A 17,522-nucleotide genomic window follows, 5' to 3' on the forward strand; every position below is an offset into this window, starting at 1 on the left:
CTGCATTCTATCTGGTGGGATATAGTTTCAATTTGTTCCATTACTGGTGATGTTAACATTGATCACTTGGTCAAGGTAGTGTCTTCCAGATTTTTTTCTAGAAAAGTCACTCTTATTCCTTTGTAATGAATAAGTATATGGAGGTGGCAGTCTGAGACCATGGAGGTGGTAGATGCCTGATGTGCCATGAAGGACTTTGTACCACGCTGCTGATAGTGCCACCAGCAAGCAGACAACCCTCGGGTGTCAGTCCCCTTTGGGGATTATTACCCTTGACTGAAGAAAGTAGCTTTGCCCAAGGCCCCTTCTTACATTGACCAGTGATGGACCCCAGCATACCAAGGCCCAGACCTCATTCCACAACCTGGGACCTTCTTCAGAACACCCAGTAGGGCTGACTAAGGATTCCCTTGAGATGACATTGTAGCTCAATGTCACCCTCTGTCTAATCTTGCTTCTTCCCTTCCCTTCCTCAGGGGTTGATTCCAAGACCATCTTCTAATAAACTTCCTCTGGGTAAGTTTACCTTACCCTATGTGGACACCCCCTCACCCTGCTTGGACTCCGATCCTCTAGGCTGGGCTTCCCTCTGTGCATGGATGCCCTCCTACCTCTGCCCAGGCTGTGACACTGCACACCACAGCCCCCACTCCTCACAGATGGCCTCCTTGACCTGCTCAGTGTCTGCACCTATGCGGGGCCACCATCCTCTATAGGTGTTCTATTCACCTTGCTTGGGCTTCGACACCCTGCATAAGGACTTGCATAAGCCTTTGACACCAGACTTCCCCTGCATAAGGACTCTCACTTCACTCCACTCGGGACCATCCTTCCTTGAGGACCCCCAGTGCTGGGCTGCCCTCCCACCAAAGCCATCCTCAGCCCACTTGGGCTCTGACCTCCCTGGGCCACTGCAGCCCTCCTACCCTGTAGAGATACCTACCTCGCTCAGCCCCACTTAAGAGGGAGAGCCTCCCCTTTCTGGAAACATTTTTTCATTAAACAAAATGGAGATGTTTTGCAAACAGATGTCCTCGGACACCATCCTCCCTGGGAATTCCCCCAGCTCACTGATCTCCACCGTCATCTTCTTTTCTGAATCCTTATCTTCCCAGCCTCCAAATTTTGCAATGTCTGAGGGCTCAGTTCTGGACCTCTTCTCACTCTTCTCTTACTCCGTGCACGATCTCACCCCGTTCCATGGCTTAAAATATCATCTATCTGCTGGTAATTTCCATATTCACAGTTCCAGCCTTCATTTCTCTCCTGAGATAGAGACTCCTGTACCCAACTGCCTACTCTTCCTCTCCAACTTGGTATATAATGGGCATCTCAAACATACCTAAAACGAACTCTTTATTTCCTTCTGCCCCTACTCCCCGCCTTTCCTGGTCTTCCTTGTCTCAAAGACACCACAGTTCACCCAACTGCTCAGCCGCAAGCCTGAGAGTCTGCATTATTTGCTCTTTCCTGTGCACTGATTTCCGCCACAACCACCTAGTCCAAGCCACCATCTGTCCCTACTCAGCCCACCAGCCCTCCAAGTGGTCTTTCTCCTTTTAGTCTTGACACCCATCCACATGGTAGCCAGATCTTTAAACATAACATTTCTTTAAACATAGATCAAATCATGACACTCCTCTTATCAAAACTCTGCAATTGTTTCCCACCACACTTAAAAAATTCAAATTCTCTCCATAGCTTTTAAGGCCTGATTTGATCTGGACCCAGTCCATTCCTTCAAACTTCTTACCCTCTTTCCCTCCTCTCTATTCACCTGGTACTCGGGCCATTCTCCTGCTTTCATGAATGCACCTAGCTTGCCCTGGTCCCAAGGACTTTGTAGGCCTCATTTCACATGCTTGGAACCTCTACTTAAACACACCCCATGGCCTATTCATTCAGCTCTCTGCTCGGATGTCACTGGCTCTCACTCTAGGGCCTCGACATGTTGGTTTGTTTGTGGCAGTGTTTTCTCTCTACCTCCTGAATGTAAGCTCCCAGTGGGCAGGGGCTTTGTTTGGTATGTCGCTGTGTCTCAAAGAGCACCTGCTGAATAAACGAGTCAATGAACTCAACCAATCTGATTTGAGAACTTCCTTAAGGGCAAAAACCGTTCAAAGAAATGGAGATATTTTATAAATAGTTGTGAAATCAGAATCCCAACTCTCTGATCCCCTCCTCTGGCTCTCTTTGATCAGTTGTCTTATTTGAAATATGTTATTAAGTCTGTGTCATAATTTGATCCATGATAAAACAGGCGAGACGCTTTATTATTTGAAGTAAGCTAAAGGAGTGCTCCCCCTCACCCCCGCCCCAGCCCTGGCCTCCCTACTCTGGAGAAAGCCGTTATTTTCAGGTCCCTGAAGGGGAGTTTACATGCCATCAGGTGTCAACAACACACTGTGTTCTGTTAAAGGCTCAAGTACACACAATGTGTGAGAGCACCCAGGACAGTCCATCACATCAGTATTTCTGTCTCCTTGCTCAGCACGCTGAGCATTAGTTCTGAAGGGGGAAGTCTCATCCTCTGCTCCCCATTGGCTGTGACCAGAAAGCCTGCAGGCGCCACTTGAAAGGCCCAATTACCCACAATTCATTTTCTATCCACTCTTTGAAACAAGCATGATCAAAATAAATGTCTTGCTATGGCAGGAAAAGCCATCAGTCTTCTGAGAGGGCTCAGCTGAAAGTCATTTGCAGGTGTACAGACCCTCCTCCCCTGAGAACCATGGTCCTTCCTCCTGACGGATGTGATGCTGAGTGGAAGCCAGCTAAGAGACCGCACCCCCACTCCCAGTTAGTCCACACCTGTCCCTTCCCAACAGGCTAAGCTGAGTAGAACACGTCCTTGTCCTTGGCACCTCCCTGAGAGAATCTCCTAACCCTGGTGCCTTTGATTCTTGTTGTGGTGTCACCACACTTCTCATCACTAAGGACTGAACCTCTCAAGTCAGTGCTTCTCAAACTTCAGAATGCTTCAGAATAATCACCTGGGGTTCTTTTTAAAATATAAGCACCATCTTACCCACAGATTCTGAATCGAAAAGTGTGGAATAAGGCCAGACAATCTGTTTTTAACAAGCCCCTACTCTGACCAGATGATTTTAATGCCAGGGGCCTGAAATGGAGTCTCCCTAAAACCGAGTTCCCCGCCAAGTTTATGATTAACCTCTCTATCCAAAACTGTATTCCTGTTCTTGTCCTGCCCCTGTTCCCATCAGGACTGAAGAACTTCAAAGAAAAGAGGGGCCTGACAATGAGCAGGCCCCTGCATGGCCTTCCAGGGCCCCTCCATGTCCCCTGTTCTTGTTTGGCCTTCCCTGAATTCCAAAAAGCAGATTCAAGCAGTTAATGATTAGAACAATGGAGTCAGAGGACTCTTAGTTCTTCCCGAAAGGATACAGATAACAATCTGACGCATCTTTGAGTTGCTCTGAAGAAACTAAGACCCCCACTGCCAACCTCACCAACCTAGCACAGGACGGTGACTACATGCTGACCACAAGCAAGCAGACTCCAGACTGGCTGGAACCAGAAGGTTGATGACTGAGATCCACCAAACATCACCCTGTTATCTCCCCACCAATCAGAAAAATGGCTATGAGCTGATCACATATCCTGCTATCCCTACCCCTAATGTTGCCTTTAAAAACCCTTTCTTGGAAGCATCAGGGAGTTTGAGTCTTTTGAGCATGAGCTTCCTGCTCTCCTTGTTTGCTGCCCCCTGCAATAAATGCTGTACTTTCCTTCACCACAACCTGATGTCAGTAGATTGTCTTTGCTGTGAGTTGGACAAGCAGACCTGAGTTCAGTTCATTAACAGGTCCAAGGACCACATTTGAAAAATATGGTTTCATAGTCATACATGACACCTCCCTTGTTTCCTATAAACAAAATGTAAAGCAATTTCCAGTGATTTTTTTCATAAATATTCTCCAGTCTACCCTTGCCTCATCACCTGAGTTCATGCTGTATGGCTGCACCGTGACTGTGGCCTCAGGATCCGCCCACTCCAACCCAGTCCACCAAGTGGCATGAAATTACTGCAGACCTCCACTCTGATCACCTGTTTCCTCTGCTCAAAATCTTTCAGGAGCTCCCCACTAGTTATAAAGGGTGAGCCTTTTATCCTTTAGCCTGGTATTCAAGGTTCCAGAAGTAGCATGTTGAGGTCAAGGACATGCTGAGCACAGGTGTTATCAGAAAGCAGTGACCCTGGGTGGTGACTCTCTTGTCACTTGTTAACATAATAATTAAAAAGGAATTGAGGGTATTAAAGATGTTTAAAATTACTATGGATCAACAAAGCCCTGTGGCTCAGTAACTCCTGAGGGACTTTCAGCGCCTTCCAGGACCCATCAGCCTCCGAGCTCTGCCAGATGGAGGCACTCAAGTCCTTCCTGGGAAGGTGCTCATCACAGAAGGATCAATGCTCAGTCAGAACAGAGTTTGCATTCATAAATTCAAAGTAAGCACCAAGGGAGAAGGCCATGATGGGGAAGGGAAGAGAAAGCAGAAAGTAGGGCAGAGAGGAATGGAGGTGAGGTGGAGAGCACAAAGGGGTACCAAGGGTCTGTGAAATTTCCAGGCAGGAGGGTCTGAGCACATTGGGGGCAAGCCTCTAAAGCTCACTCCCCAGCCCTGCCAATTCTAGCTGGGGAGTGCTTGTAGAAGACTGGAACAGATCCTTCAGTAGCAGCTTCCTACTACAGGGAGAGGGATAGAGTGCCCCCAGCTTCGGCAGATGGGAAAGTTCCCCTATCTTCACTCCAGCCAGGAAGCAACCCTGACAAGCAGAGCCCTCCCTTTCTCCCCTCTCTACCTCCCCCAGTTCAGTTGCACCTCAACCCTTCTCTCTTTCTGGACACTCATCCTGCCCAAAGAATTATCTATTATCTACTTGTCTATTAATGATTAGATCATCACCAGCAAAACTTACTTGAGAACTTTAATACTAAATATTACCTTGGGCAAATGGATATTATTCAAGATATATCCTACAAAGAAAGGCATCAGCAATGCTGAGTTAACAAAATCACGGTTGTGAAAAACAAATGAGAATGGGTGGTGCCTGTTTTAGGGAAATCTGTGTTAGAGATAAATAACCATAGAGGGCAAACTTTATAAAGATGGAACAGGTGAAAAATAATGTTCAGATCTGAGTATGACTGCCTGGGTGGGTCTTACTGGACAGGCAGGCTGGGGATGAATCTCAGCTGTCAGCAGCTATATGATCTTGGGCAAGTCTCATCCTTTGGGATCGCGTTCTCTCTCGGGGCCCTTTGAGCAATGACATTCCAGCACTAACTTATAAGCCCCTCAAGGGCAGGAGCTGTGTCTCTTTGCATTCCCATCACCTGGCATAGTGCTCCGGGCAGAGCTGAAAGGCTAAGAGCATAGACCTCGAGATGAGGCAAACGTGGGTTGGAATCCTTCCTCTGCCACTAGCTGTGTGACCTTGCACAAGTTTACTTAACCTTTCTAAAACTCAGTTTCCTCACCAGTAAGGTGGGCACCAGACTATCACATGCTTCATAGTGTTGGATGATTAAACAAGAAAAGATAAGTAAAGGAATTAGAAGCTCAATTACTCACAAAGATGATGAATCCTGAGCTATGAACAATAAAACTTTTATAGACACATTTAATCCCAGTAACCAAACCTCAGGGTTGGAATCCAACCATCCCTCTGATGTTTGAATCTCCGCCCCAACATACCCACCAAGGAACTAACTAGTCAGCATTTCAGATTTTGAGGATGGCTCCCCTTTGTGTGTGTTCCCCCATCTATCTGAGACTATACCCTGAGCATTTTCCTTCTCGGATGCTTTAATCTTTCCTTCTTACAGGAAGAGTTCATTTCCCAACCCATCATCATTCCAGTCACCTTTTTCTAAGCATGCTGTTTGTAACCCAAAGTGCTCACCTTTTATTATGCAAAGCTGTCCACTGGAGTATATGATGCCCAAACTGGTTTAATACAATTAAGGGGCTGTAGTCACTATAGCTAGTAAAGGACTGAATATCTGGAGTTTTAAAAATTACTCTTGAATCCTTTTTACACATCCTTTGGCAGGCAAGAGCTGACAGTAAAAGCTATAACTTTCCCCCATGAGGCTCTAGAAAAACCTGATAGAAACAGGTGAGATTCATTTGTAGTACAAGAACTATGGACTTTAATATTAATATGTTCATTCAGAATGCTAAGTCACTGAGCCAGATAAATTCTGTCATCACTGCCCCTCCCTAGCTCACCTTTGGATCACTTCAAAGCAAAACACATTGCTTTTAAGAGAGAGTATTGGAGCCTCCAATGGGTCACGTCCCACCCATACCACCAAGACCACTCCTAACCCTTCCAGCCTGACCTCCCATTACTCCTGCCAAGAGCAAGCACCCAGTTTTATTTCCTCTTCCTCCTCCTCCCTTTCCTCTGGCTACTATAACTTATTCTTTGCTTCCTGGCCTTCCCCAGGAACACCATCCCCATCTCTTCTGCCTGAATCCAAGGACCAGTCCAAATCCCACCCCAACTGCAGGGAACTTTCTCTGCTCTGACTCCGCCAGCCCATTGTTGTCTCGCTCTTTGTCCCTGAGCCCAGATAGCCATGTGCCATCCAGACATCCTCAAGTGTAGATGTCTTCTCTCTGGCCAGCAATCTCAAGTTCTTAGCACAGGGCCTCGCACACAGTAGTTGTTCAAAAACACTTTATCAATGTATTCTTGCACAACACAGAGGAAGAAGAGGAAAGGGAGGCAGAACAAGAGGGCCTGTAGAGTGCTCAAAACACTTACTCTGGCTATGAAAAAATGGAATGGAGTTTGCATATACCAGAAAGATCAAGACTCTAGCTACTCCCTGTTCTTCTCACGACAAAGTCAGCTCTACCTGGTCTTAGAAGGAGTCCTTTACTCCCCTGGGAAGCCGCAGGAGTTAGGAGAGAATAACGGAAAGTTAAAGGTTGGCAACAGCTCTTTTGGCTGTTGGTCAGTACTGTCCCACTCCAAACTGGAAAAACAATAGCACCGAAAATTATTCCACCAGCAATCAATGGCAGGTGGGCCCGTCTATGTCCTTCTGCAGCTTAATGAACCCAAGTCCCAGTTTGATCCTTAGGGTGACTTATTTCCACTGTCCTCAAGCCCAGGGGGGAAGAGAATGCTAAGTGTACACCTGTTGGCACCCAAGGGACATCTACACAGAGATGATGTGTCAGGCCAATTTTAGCTGCAGATGTTTAAATGGAATCTTTTTTCACTAGTGTCTATCTTTGGTTTCAACTTCTCTACTGTGCTTTGGGTCAAGGTATTCCTATTTGGGCAAAGGCCATGCCCAGAAATGGCAGCAAACAAGGAGTCAGGTGGGGAGAGGCAGGCTCACTCTGCCCTCTCCCTCTGCTAGCAGGAGGCCCTGTCTCTTTCTCTTCTGTCTATCCCCGTACCCTCCTCTTTCCCTTTCTCCTTCCAGCTGGTGTGTGTCTGTTTCTCTGCATTCTGTCCTTAAATCTCTCTTCTCTTTCCCTTCCCCCATTGTCTGTCTCTGTCTCTCCCTCTCTCTGTCTGTTTTGGGGTGTGTGTGTGTCTGTCTGTCTGTCCCCTCTCTATGTAAGTGTGCATGTGTGCTCCCTGTCTCTCCGTTCTCCTCCAGCTGTCTGCCTGCCTGTGACGGATGCCAGGTGCAGGGAAGCGGTCTCTCACCTGCTGGACATCTTGCTGGAAGACGCAGAGCTGCAGCCGCTGGTGGAGCCGCACCTTGCGGTGCTGCCAGATGCTCTCGAGCCGCCGCTGGTGGTGCAGCACCTCGTGCACCACGTCCAGCACCTGGTGCACTGCCTTGGAGTAGTTGGCTGTGGCCGTGAGGGACTCGGAGTTCCCAGGACTTAGGGGACGCTGCAGCACATCCAGCAGCGCTTTGCCATCCTGGCTGACCTGCAAGAGGGAAAGAAGGTCAAGTCAAGGGAGCAGAGGGGTGAGGGGCACAGAGAGGGCATGAGAGGCTGTGGAGGGTCCCTGATCAGGACTGAGAACCTCAGTGCTATCTAGACCCATGACAACCAAGGACTGTGCTAGCGAGAGCTGCCAGGTCCCCAGCCTGCACCTAGGGAGGGCGGAGAGTCCTGGATCCTATGGGAGAGGAGTTGCGGGAGCAGCAGCCAGTGGTCTACGAGACCTCAAATCAGTGCCTCTTGACCCTGCCTTATCTCTCCCCAACACCTAGGACTGTACCTGACATTTGATACTTGATAAATATTCTGACTGGCTCACTGACTAGCTCAGCAGCAGAATTTCATTTCAGAAATAAAATTGATACCATAAACCTCTCTCCCTCTTCCTTCTTTACCTTCCTTGACCTACCTCTAAACTTCTAGGTATGTGACCAGAGGCAAGAGTTATATTACTTGACCTCTTCAGGCCTCAGTTTCCTTGTCTGTGAAATAGGGACAGTAATGGTCCGTACCTCAGAGTTGTGGTGAGGATTGAACGAGTTAACACATGCAGAGCTCTTAGGATAGGGCCCAGCATGTAGTATTGGTACCAGAGTACCAATTCAACCCTTATCATCATCATCATGTCTCTATCCTGTCTTCTTCATTTCATTGTCATTTTCTTTTCTATTTATCTTTGTTTTGCTCTCCTTTAATAGAACCACCTTTTTTTTTTTCTCCTGAAATTGTTAACATCCCTGTCTTTCCGGAACATGCAGGGTAAGGGACGGACCCTTAGATTATAAACATAACATCCATGCTCCTGGGTTTCCCAACACTCACCGTCAGTGCTGAAACCGGTGGGGGTGACATTCCCTGTCATTCCTCACTGGAATCCTGGCAATATCTCTAGAAAATGGCATCATTTGATTGACACCTGTGGCTCTCTAGTCCTTGGCAGAGTATCCAGCAGAGCATGTGTCTTTCTAATTTAAAACAGGGGTGTCTAGGGAACTGATAGGAAACTTAGACCCCAAATTAATTTGGTGAATAATGAAATAAAAGTTGGTTCGGAGTTGGAATGGTCTCCTTTCCAGCAAGTAGGAAAGGAGGTGTGCTTCCACCTCCAGCCTTGTGATGATGAATGGGGAGCTATTTGCTGGGCTCACACCCTGCCTTCACCCCAGCTGCACATCTTGATAATAGCTTGGCTGGGGGGTGGGTGTTCAGGAATACAGAGGCAGCTGTTACTCCCCCCTTGACAGAGCCACAGAAGTGTGAGTTGGGCTGGGGTATGAGTAAGAAGAGCACCAGTGGAGAACACAGCTGAAACAGGAAAGGAAACCTGGCTGGAGGAATACAGTCAGTGTAGGTGACTACCTCTGTCCACCCCATCTCACCCTGCCTGCTGCCCATGCTGTCCTGCCAAGGAAGGGGAGAGGAAGTACCTCACAAATAACACAGAAGTAATGCCCTCCAGAGATGTGAAGAAGACGCACATCCCGTGGCCATACCCGAGAGAGCTCTCTTCAGGGAATTCTGAGCAGATGCTGCCTTTGGGCACTGTGCTATGTCCAGGGCAGGGTGGTTCGAGATGGAAGGCCAAGTCTTCAAATCCAAGTCACCCCGAGTTTCATTCCTCTGCCTCAGTCTACATGTGGGGGAGGCAGGAACAGCCCACTGACCTCTGAAGGGGGCTTGGAGGGAGTGTCAATGTCCTGCAGTGCTAGAGCCTGAGAATTAAGTGGGAGAAAAGCTGTGTCTCTCTATATAATTACACTCACACTCCATAAGTGTGAAATACGTAAGTATAATATTAATCTCATTTGTATGCTCTATTTTTGTATTTACAAAGAGTAGATTTAGAGAGTCTTGACCCCCAGGTAGAGGCAAGGGGCCTCAGAAAGCCTTGGGCCATGTGCATCAGAGCTGATGAGATCAGATTTGGCTCACAAACCCTCCTCTCTGCTTCCTATAATGACAAAACCTATTACCATTTTTTAGTACTTATTATCGTCAGGCACTGGGCCAAGAGCATTATATGAATTATCTTTACAGCCCTTAAAACTACAGGCAGGTGTTATCACCTTCATTTTACAGATGAAGAAATTGAGGCTTTCAGCGGTTGAGTGACCTGCCCGAGGTCACGCAGGAAAGTGCGGAGCTAGGACTCAAACTTGGGTTTTGACTTGGCAAAAACTCTTTCTCTCACCCAGAAGCATTGGTTCTTCGACTTCAACATGCGACCAGACTCAAGTGGGGCAATATTTATTAAAATGTAGATTCTAGAGCAGGTGTTCTGAGTGAGCGGGTAGGTCTGTGGATGTCTCTCGGTGTATTTGTGGGAGAGGGTGAGCTACGAGCGTCCTTCTACTCCGCCATCGTGGCCGCGCCCCCATCCAGCTTCCTCACATCCCTCAGCCCCTCCCTCAGAGTTCACGCCACTCAACGAGCTTGCTTACCTGTGTCTATCCACACAGATGCAGCTATATGCCCCTCTCCTTTTACTTTGAAAGGAAGTTTTCCCTCCTCTTAACTTGTGCCATGCTTCCTGCCGCTGAATTTTCAGCAGAAGAGCCTTTTAGTCTGTCCTTCACTTTCACAGCAGCTTCTCGCTCTTGCAAACACTTATCTCTACCCCATAGTGAGCTGTCCTCTGAGAAAATTAGTATTTTTTGAGGAGCTGCTTCATAAAAGGGGTGGTTGGACTGGTGTGTGCATGCCCGTACACCAGCCAGAAAGCAACTCCAGAGCAGCACGACCTTGTTTCCTCACAGTCCTCCCTCAGAGGAGAGAGTCCCACCTTCGCATGTTGTGGGGGTAGGGATGCAGGTGTATGCATGCTCACCAAGGCAGTACCTGCTGATGGCCGCATCTTTTTGCTTCCTGGCTGGAGACACCATCATTCACAGATGAAAGATCTTAGTGCTGTCTCCAAAAGGAAACGGCCTCTCTTCTTTTTAGGCTGACCCAGGCTATTTCACAGCACACAGGCCAGCGGTTCTGCCGCCCATCCACCCATGCACAGCCGGGACCCCCTTGGTTCTCACCTCTGTGTAGGCCTGGGTCACCTGCTCATACAAGGACTGGTGGTGGTGGATCGCCAGCTCCAGGTCCTGCATCTCGGACGGCAGGCCACCTTCACTGCACATCTTACACCAGGCGTCCACTCCCGACAGGAACTGGAAGGAAAAGCCAGTCAGCTGGGTCAGTGTGGGAGCACCAGGGTAGGGCGATGGGCGGATTACATGGAGATGGTCAGATGCCCTCGGAAGAAGCACTGGAACCTCAGGGAGCCTTAGAGACCAATGCAGAGGGTGGAGCTTTTGCTTTAATTCTACGAACACCAACCCCATTAAGAAATCAGACCCAATGCCTGTTTAAGAAGTGTAGTTTCCACAAACAAAGATGACTATTATGAAACTGCTGGGGGTGGGAGTGTGCGTATGTTCAACAGGTTACATCCACACACTGACTATAAACTATAGGTATGCAAATAGTTCACTGCATTACATGTGTACATGAGAGCTTCTTGGCCTGTGCACACTCACAGGATGCAATGAAATGGGATGTTTCCACACGTGCACTTTATAGTGTGTACATCAAGCTGTGAAGAGGAGCAAAGAACACCTCATACAGGCCCATCAGACACCCCAGGGAACTCACAGAGACCATTCCCTCAGGGAATGAAGATTAACCCTCAACAGGATCCCTGCTGCTGGCTCAGTCCCTAGCGGTGGAGGTGGGGAGGGGCAACTTTGGGGGACAGACTGTACTATGCCTGTAGTGGCTCCTGGGACATGATATATAGATATAGATCTTGACAGACATTAAATTATTTAAAAATTAAAATTAACAACTATGGAAGATGATGGGTCTCCATGCACAAAGGGTGAGCTAACTGAAATCACTCAGATTTACTGAGTGGAAAATACACCTCTAAAATGCAAATAATCTTTCACCCAACAGTCTGGAATGGTGCTGTCTGCGATTCCTCTTGCCTGGATGCACAGCTCCACTTAAATTAATTGCCTAAATACCTTTTTATCTCATTGCCTAGAACAGCCCATCTGAGGACAATAAAGAGCTGCCTAAATAAATGCACTGAAAAAATAGCCTTGAATCCATCCTTTGGTGTGTGTGTGTGTGTTGTTGCCAGCTAAAAAGAAGCGTGGTTTATGAGTTTCCCTGAAGCACTGGTAATACCTGATAATTGCATTAAAAAATAGATACAAATAAAATTGCTTCTAATCCAAACTAATCCAAGTCAGGAAATAGCAAATAGAAGTTGACTCCTTCAGTTACTCCCAATTCGGGTACCGCATTTCTGCAACTGCTTGAGTTCTAGTCTTGGTATCATTGTCTGCTTTCAGTCCTTAGCCAGTCAGCTGTTACAGTCGATTTTTCATTCTGTATGATTTTTATCCCATTAAGCCATCTCCTAACAATTCTGGAAGAGTGCTGGGTGACACTCAGTATTAGATTGCATGTACTTGCTAATATCTCAGAAGCTGCTTTGGTCCATCAGTAATCATTTTACAAAGGAACTGGAAAGTAACTTGACATTTATGTCAGTCATGGAGGAAGCACCTCTTCAAGGCCCTTGGGGTTTCCCTGTAGTATTCCAACAAGAGTCCTATAGCAGGTGCCACAAAATGGTCATCTCAAGGAGAGACAGACAGAGAGACACAGAGGGAAGCACTGAGTCTCCCTTGCCAATCTGGAGAAATCTTGAACAAAGTGTGCAGGTGATAGGATTGAAGAGAGAACAGCAGATTTGACGTGAATATTGTCGTGGTCCTAAGAATGCACTCACTGTCAGTTGCTATCAGTCATGACCATCATCATCTTAAAAGAAAAAGAAAGGCTAGCTCCCTCTCAATGTGCAGGGTTGCTCTTGACTTATGACACAAGTATTTCAGTCTCTGGAAGGTCTCAGATGGAAACAGACACAGGTGAAGGAAATACAAAGATACCAGGACAGGTATGTTGAACAAATGCCTACGGTAGTACTGTCAACCATTTAAAAAACATTCTAGGCACCTTATGTGCTCCATCTCTAATTCTTATAACAGTGCTGCAAGATTTATGGTTATCCTCATGTTAGAGATGAGGAAACAAGCTCAGAATGGTGAGGTGACTTGCCGAAGAGTTAGTAATTAGAACTTACCTGTGTCTAGTATCAAAGCCTAGACTCTTTCAATTACCCCAGGCTGCCTTCCACATTAGGTTGGTAATAGAGGAAGAGATTAAAGGTATGACCTTGTGTCTGACTCTGTATTATCTGTGAGCTACCCAAATGTCATACAAAGAAAGAAATGTAGACGTTAAGACCACAGGCTTTAATGTTAGACACATCTGGGTTGAAATCCAGCTGCCCATAGATGAATATGTGACTTTCTCAGCGGTGTATTAATAAATGTTTAATAAGCAGCATATATACGAATATATGTGTGTATGTGTGTATGTATATACACACGTGTTATAAATTTTACTGACATAAAAGGTGCGTAGCACATAATTTACAAAGAATAATAACATATAGAATGCTTCTTATGATAAACTCCATGTAACCGATTCTCACAGATGCTTTTGTTTCCAAATGACAAACATATAGTTCCAACACAAAAGCTGCTGACATTTTCACTCCGTTAAGGTGTAACACAAAAGTGAAAAAGTACCTGGAGACTTATGTCAGAACGTTATTCATTCATCAGCGATTGTAAGTGACTTCTTTGCTGAATGGAATGATAGTTTTTGAATATCAAAAGAATATTTCCTTAATTTTGTGTGCTATTCTTGATGTAACAGCTATAGGAGGGACACATTTTAAAGTTTAATCTGCATTTTAAAATATTTTCTCAAGACTCTAGACAACCAAACAATAAAACATCAGATCAAGCCCTAGTCTGTAAAACTTAATGATTTCCATGGTGTAAAAACTTCTACCTTGGTCTATTTCAAGCTATCAATGCGACAACACCAAATGTGGAGTCGGGAAGAGGTGATCAGTATCACACAAGTGTGTATTTCCACCATAGACACAAATAGATGGAAATAATCTCAAGAACACAGAAAATAATAAAATGTAGCAAAATAATTGAAAATGATGTTCTGAGTATTTATTATCTTTATTTTTAATATGATATATTTACTATAAACTTATATAAAGTAATATCTATGTTTAACAACCAGCTTGTAAAATTCTTGAAAATTTAACAACTGGCTCTCCTTAAGCTGGTTAGTCAGCTCCAACACGCCACTGGATCTTAGGTAGGTCACTTAATCTCTCTGAGCTTCCTTGCTCCTCTCTATAAAACGAGTTAGTAATGTCACTGCCCAATGTCAGTAAGCATATGGCAACAGATAATTATTATTTCTGTCCCTTGTATTATTATTACATCATTATTATCCACAGCAAGTACTTCATGTAAAATTAGCTTCCCCCTGCTCTTAGCACTCAATGATCAGTTTACTTTCACCCCTTTGGTCTATGCTCATAGGATGCAAACTAAGCAGTCAACACACACACACACACACACACACACACACACACACACACACACACACACACACACACACACACACACACACACACACACCAATAAACTACTAAGCAGAATGTACACAGGCTCTGGGTTCCTTCCTGTTTGGACGTTAGATAAGGCCGCCCAGAGTTACCAACGTCTCTTTTATACAAAAGGGGCATGGAAGTGGCAGAACACGGGTTACTGTCACAACTACTCAGCAGGGTCTTCGGTGTTTCAGAACGAGAAGAGGGGCACTCAACCTCAGTGTGTGAACTCTCACCCCGCCCTTCCCCCGTCCCTCCGCCTGCCACCACCAGCAGCCGCAGCTGCTCCCTTGGCCTCACCTGCTCGGCCTTCTGATGGAACACTGCAGACATGGCGAGGATGGTGCTACGCTCGTCCAGAGCAGCCGCAAAGCTCTTCCACTCCTGGTCTAGCTGCGTGGAAATCTGCTTGATTTGCTGTGATGCATAGTGGCCGGCCTCTGAGAGGCGGGATGCCACGGACATGATGCGGTTGATGTTGACATAGGCGTTCTGGGGAGCAAGGGAGAGCAAGTGCTTAGTGGGGTGGGCTGAAAAGGCATCCCCGGAGCACTTTGACAGGGGGGAGTCTTTGGGGGATGAGGCTACCGAAAACAAAAAGTTTGAGAGAGGCTAGCGTCGGTCACACTAACGCATCCATTTTGGGCCCAAAGGAGGTCTTTGCCTGCAATGTAAAGTTACAGTGGATGGCAGGTACAGTAACTGAGAACTTTCATTCTGGGGACCAACTCAGTTTTTGTGCCAACTCTTAATGCCCATGAATGCAGTCACTTTACACGGACTACCTTAATAACCCTCACCATCATCTTATGAAGTCAAGCCAAGGGGACAGCATGGTACTTCCAAGAGTTTCTCTCTGGAAGCAATGGCTCAGACTGGAGCAAGAGTGGGAGGAGGCCAAAGCACCTCTGTCAGGAGAGAGCTGGACCCAGGGCAGCACTGTCAACCTCAACAAGGCAACAGTGCTCATCAAAGAGGGCAAAGGACATATGTCACCTATAACTACCCACCTTCCTACCACCAAGCCAGGCACTCACTGCCCCCATCTGCCCTAACGAGAGAGCTCGGGCATTGGCCATCAGCCAGGGCTTAAATAAAGAGAGCTTGTGAAGCCACAACACGCATGCGAAAAATAAGGTCTGTGGTCTTTCCTTATCCCTACTTGACTTGGGAACATTTCCTCACCTGACCCCAAAAAGGCACCTGTGGGGGTCTCCTGGCCCTGCTGACTCCTCTCACCATGTATTTTGTATATATTCATTCCCATCTCTGATTGCCAATTAAAAATTCATGACCATGTGTGTTGCTCCCTACTAGGCTGGCAGAAAACTCCCCAGGAAGAAACAAGATAAAAGAGAACTCCCACAAACACAGACAATGGGGAGCATGGCTATTTTTAACTGCTACCTCCTAGTAATTGTCTGAGGTGTCAAAACAATCAGGTAATATCGTGGCACCAACAGGGAGCTTTTCTGACTCACACAATGTCTGTCTGAAGAAGGACCAGGGCGGCAGGTGGCTTGCACACCTTTGTTCTTTGTTACAAATCTTCTCATGTGATAATAAATACTCTTCGGCAACAGTGTTTTCTCTTGGCTCTATTAGCTCAGTGGTAGTTCATTAATAATGGGTAAGCTTAATGAAGGCTCTTTATTTTCCTTTCCTTCTCCTTTCATGCTCCCCATTCATCTTTGCTGTCCCTGACCTCAAGCCCCTCATCCCAAACCTGAAACAGGTTGATAAGGCCTCTCATCATTGAAAAGGTCTCTGTGGAAGTTGAAAAGGTTGAGTGAAGTGCTCGAACACACAAATCCACCCTGCTGTCTAATGACCCCCACGCGTAATCTCTTTCTTTAGTCTGGCCTGAGATCTTTCTGACGTAGCACCATTCCTTGATAGAACTAGAATATTACTAACTCTTATTATTTGAAATAACTCTCATTCAAAGATTTAGGAATCATTATCAGCCCGGTTTTCTGTGTTAGAACACAGATTTTTCTTAAAATTAAACTCTATTTATAGAACTGACAGAAAAACCCACTCTGAATTAGAAATAGAAGGAAAGAAAAGGTGGTGGGGGAGGCATATACTAATTTAAATAGTTCTGTCTTCTAAGGGACCAACGTTCGGATTTCTCCTAAATTTCCTTCTTGGGCTCCCCCCAGAGCAGACCTTGAGACAAGGATTTGGGGCAGCCTGTTTATCTGGGTGATCCCAGGAAGCACAGTGAGGGAGTGTGCACCTCAGAAAGGGCAGGGGGGCAAATGAAGGAAGAATGTGTTCACGAGTGAGTGACTGCCGTGAGCATTTGGGGTCACCCCTCCTGAAACTTTGGAGAGACTATGTAGAACACACTTCCGAGCCATCCCACTGGGAGATGAGGAACGTGGGGTATTTACGTGCCAAGTCCCATCGCTCATGGTTGAAGGTCCCTCCTGGAGTTACTCCCTGGCATTTCCAGCCTGACCTCCACACAAGCCAACCACACTCCCAAGGTCAGAGAGTGACCACAGGCAGAGAAACGCAGGGAGTGTTGTTGTGTTTGGGAACTATCTGCAGATGACCCTCAGGGCAGACTAAGGGGATACGGGTGGGACAATGAGAGAGCGGACAGAGCTATCCCTCCAGACAGGACTCAATCCTGGAAACTCTCCCCTCTCTCCACCAAACACATTTATCCAGATCTCTCTAGGGTTGCAGGGCTTCCTTGTGTCCTTTGGCCAGACAGGAAGCAAGAACAGCAATAAGAGCAGGGCATGGCCTGTCCCCAGGGTCTCTCGTGTACATCTTACGGACGCCTGACCCTTTGTCATCACTGCCTGCTTATATTTTCTCCCACAGGGAACTTGGGGAGGCAAATTTCTGCTCACTTACAGGAAGAACTTTCTAGTTATTAGAGACATCGAACTGTGGCTGCCTCTGGAGGCTGTTAACACCTTGTCACTCATTCAAATATTTATGGAGAGTGGGCCAGGCTCTGTGTTGGGGGCTGTGGGAGATCAAAGAGAGACGAGACAGG

General features: G+C 46.6%; 1 protein-coding gene across 18 annotated transcripts in view; it reads right to left on the reverse strand.

Annotated features, from left to right (window-relative positions):
* Window positions 1-17,522, reverse strand: part of KALRN (kalirin RhoGEF kinase) — a 608,090-nt gene that overhangs the window by 331,990 nt on the left and 258,578 nt on the right. For all 18 annotated transcript variants that reach the window (XM_064494426.1, XM_064494420.1, XM_064494419.1 and 15 more), the window contains exons 7-9: window positions 14,804-14,995; window positions 10,980-11,111; window positions 7,703-7,933 (exon numbers count right to left, since the gene is read on the reverse strand). In XM_064494426.1, coding sequence (XP_064350496.1) covers window positions 7,703-7,933; window positions 10,980-11,111; window positions 14,804-14,995 — 555 coding nt within the window. The remainder of the gene's footprint in view (window positions 1-7,702; window positions 7,934-10,979; window positions 11,112-14,803; window positions 14,996-17,522) is intronic.

Source organism: Camelus dromedarius, chromosome 2, assembly GCF_036321535.1.
Source record: "Camelus dromedarius isolate mCamDro1 chromosome 2, mCamDro1.pat, whole genome shotgun sequence".
NCBI classification, from domain to species: Eukaryota; Metazoa; Chordata; class Mammalia; order Artiodactyla; family Camelidae; genus Camelus; species Camelus dromedarius.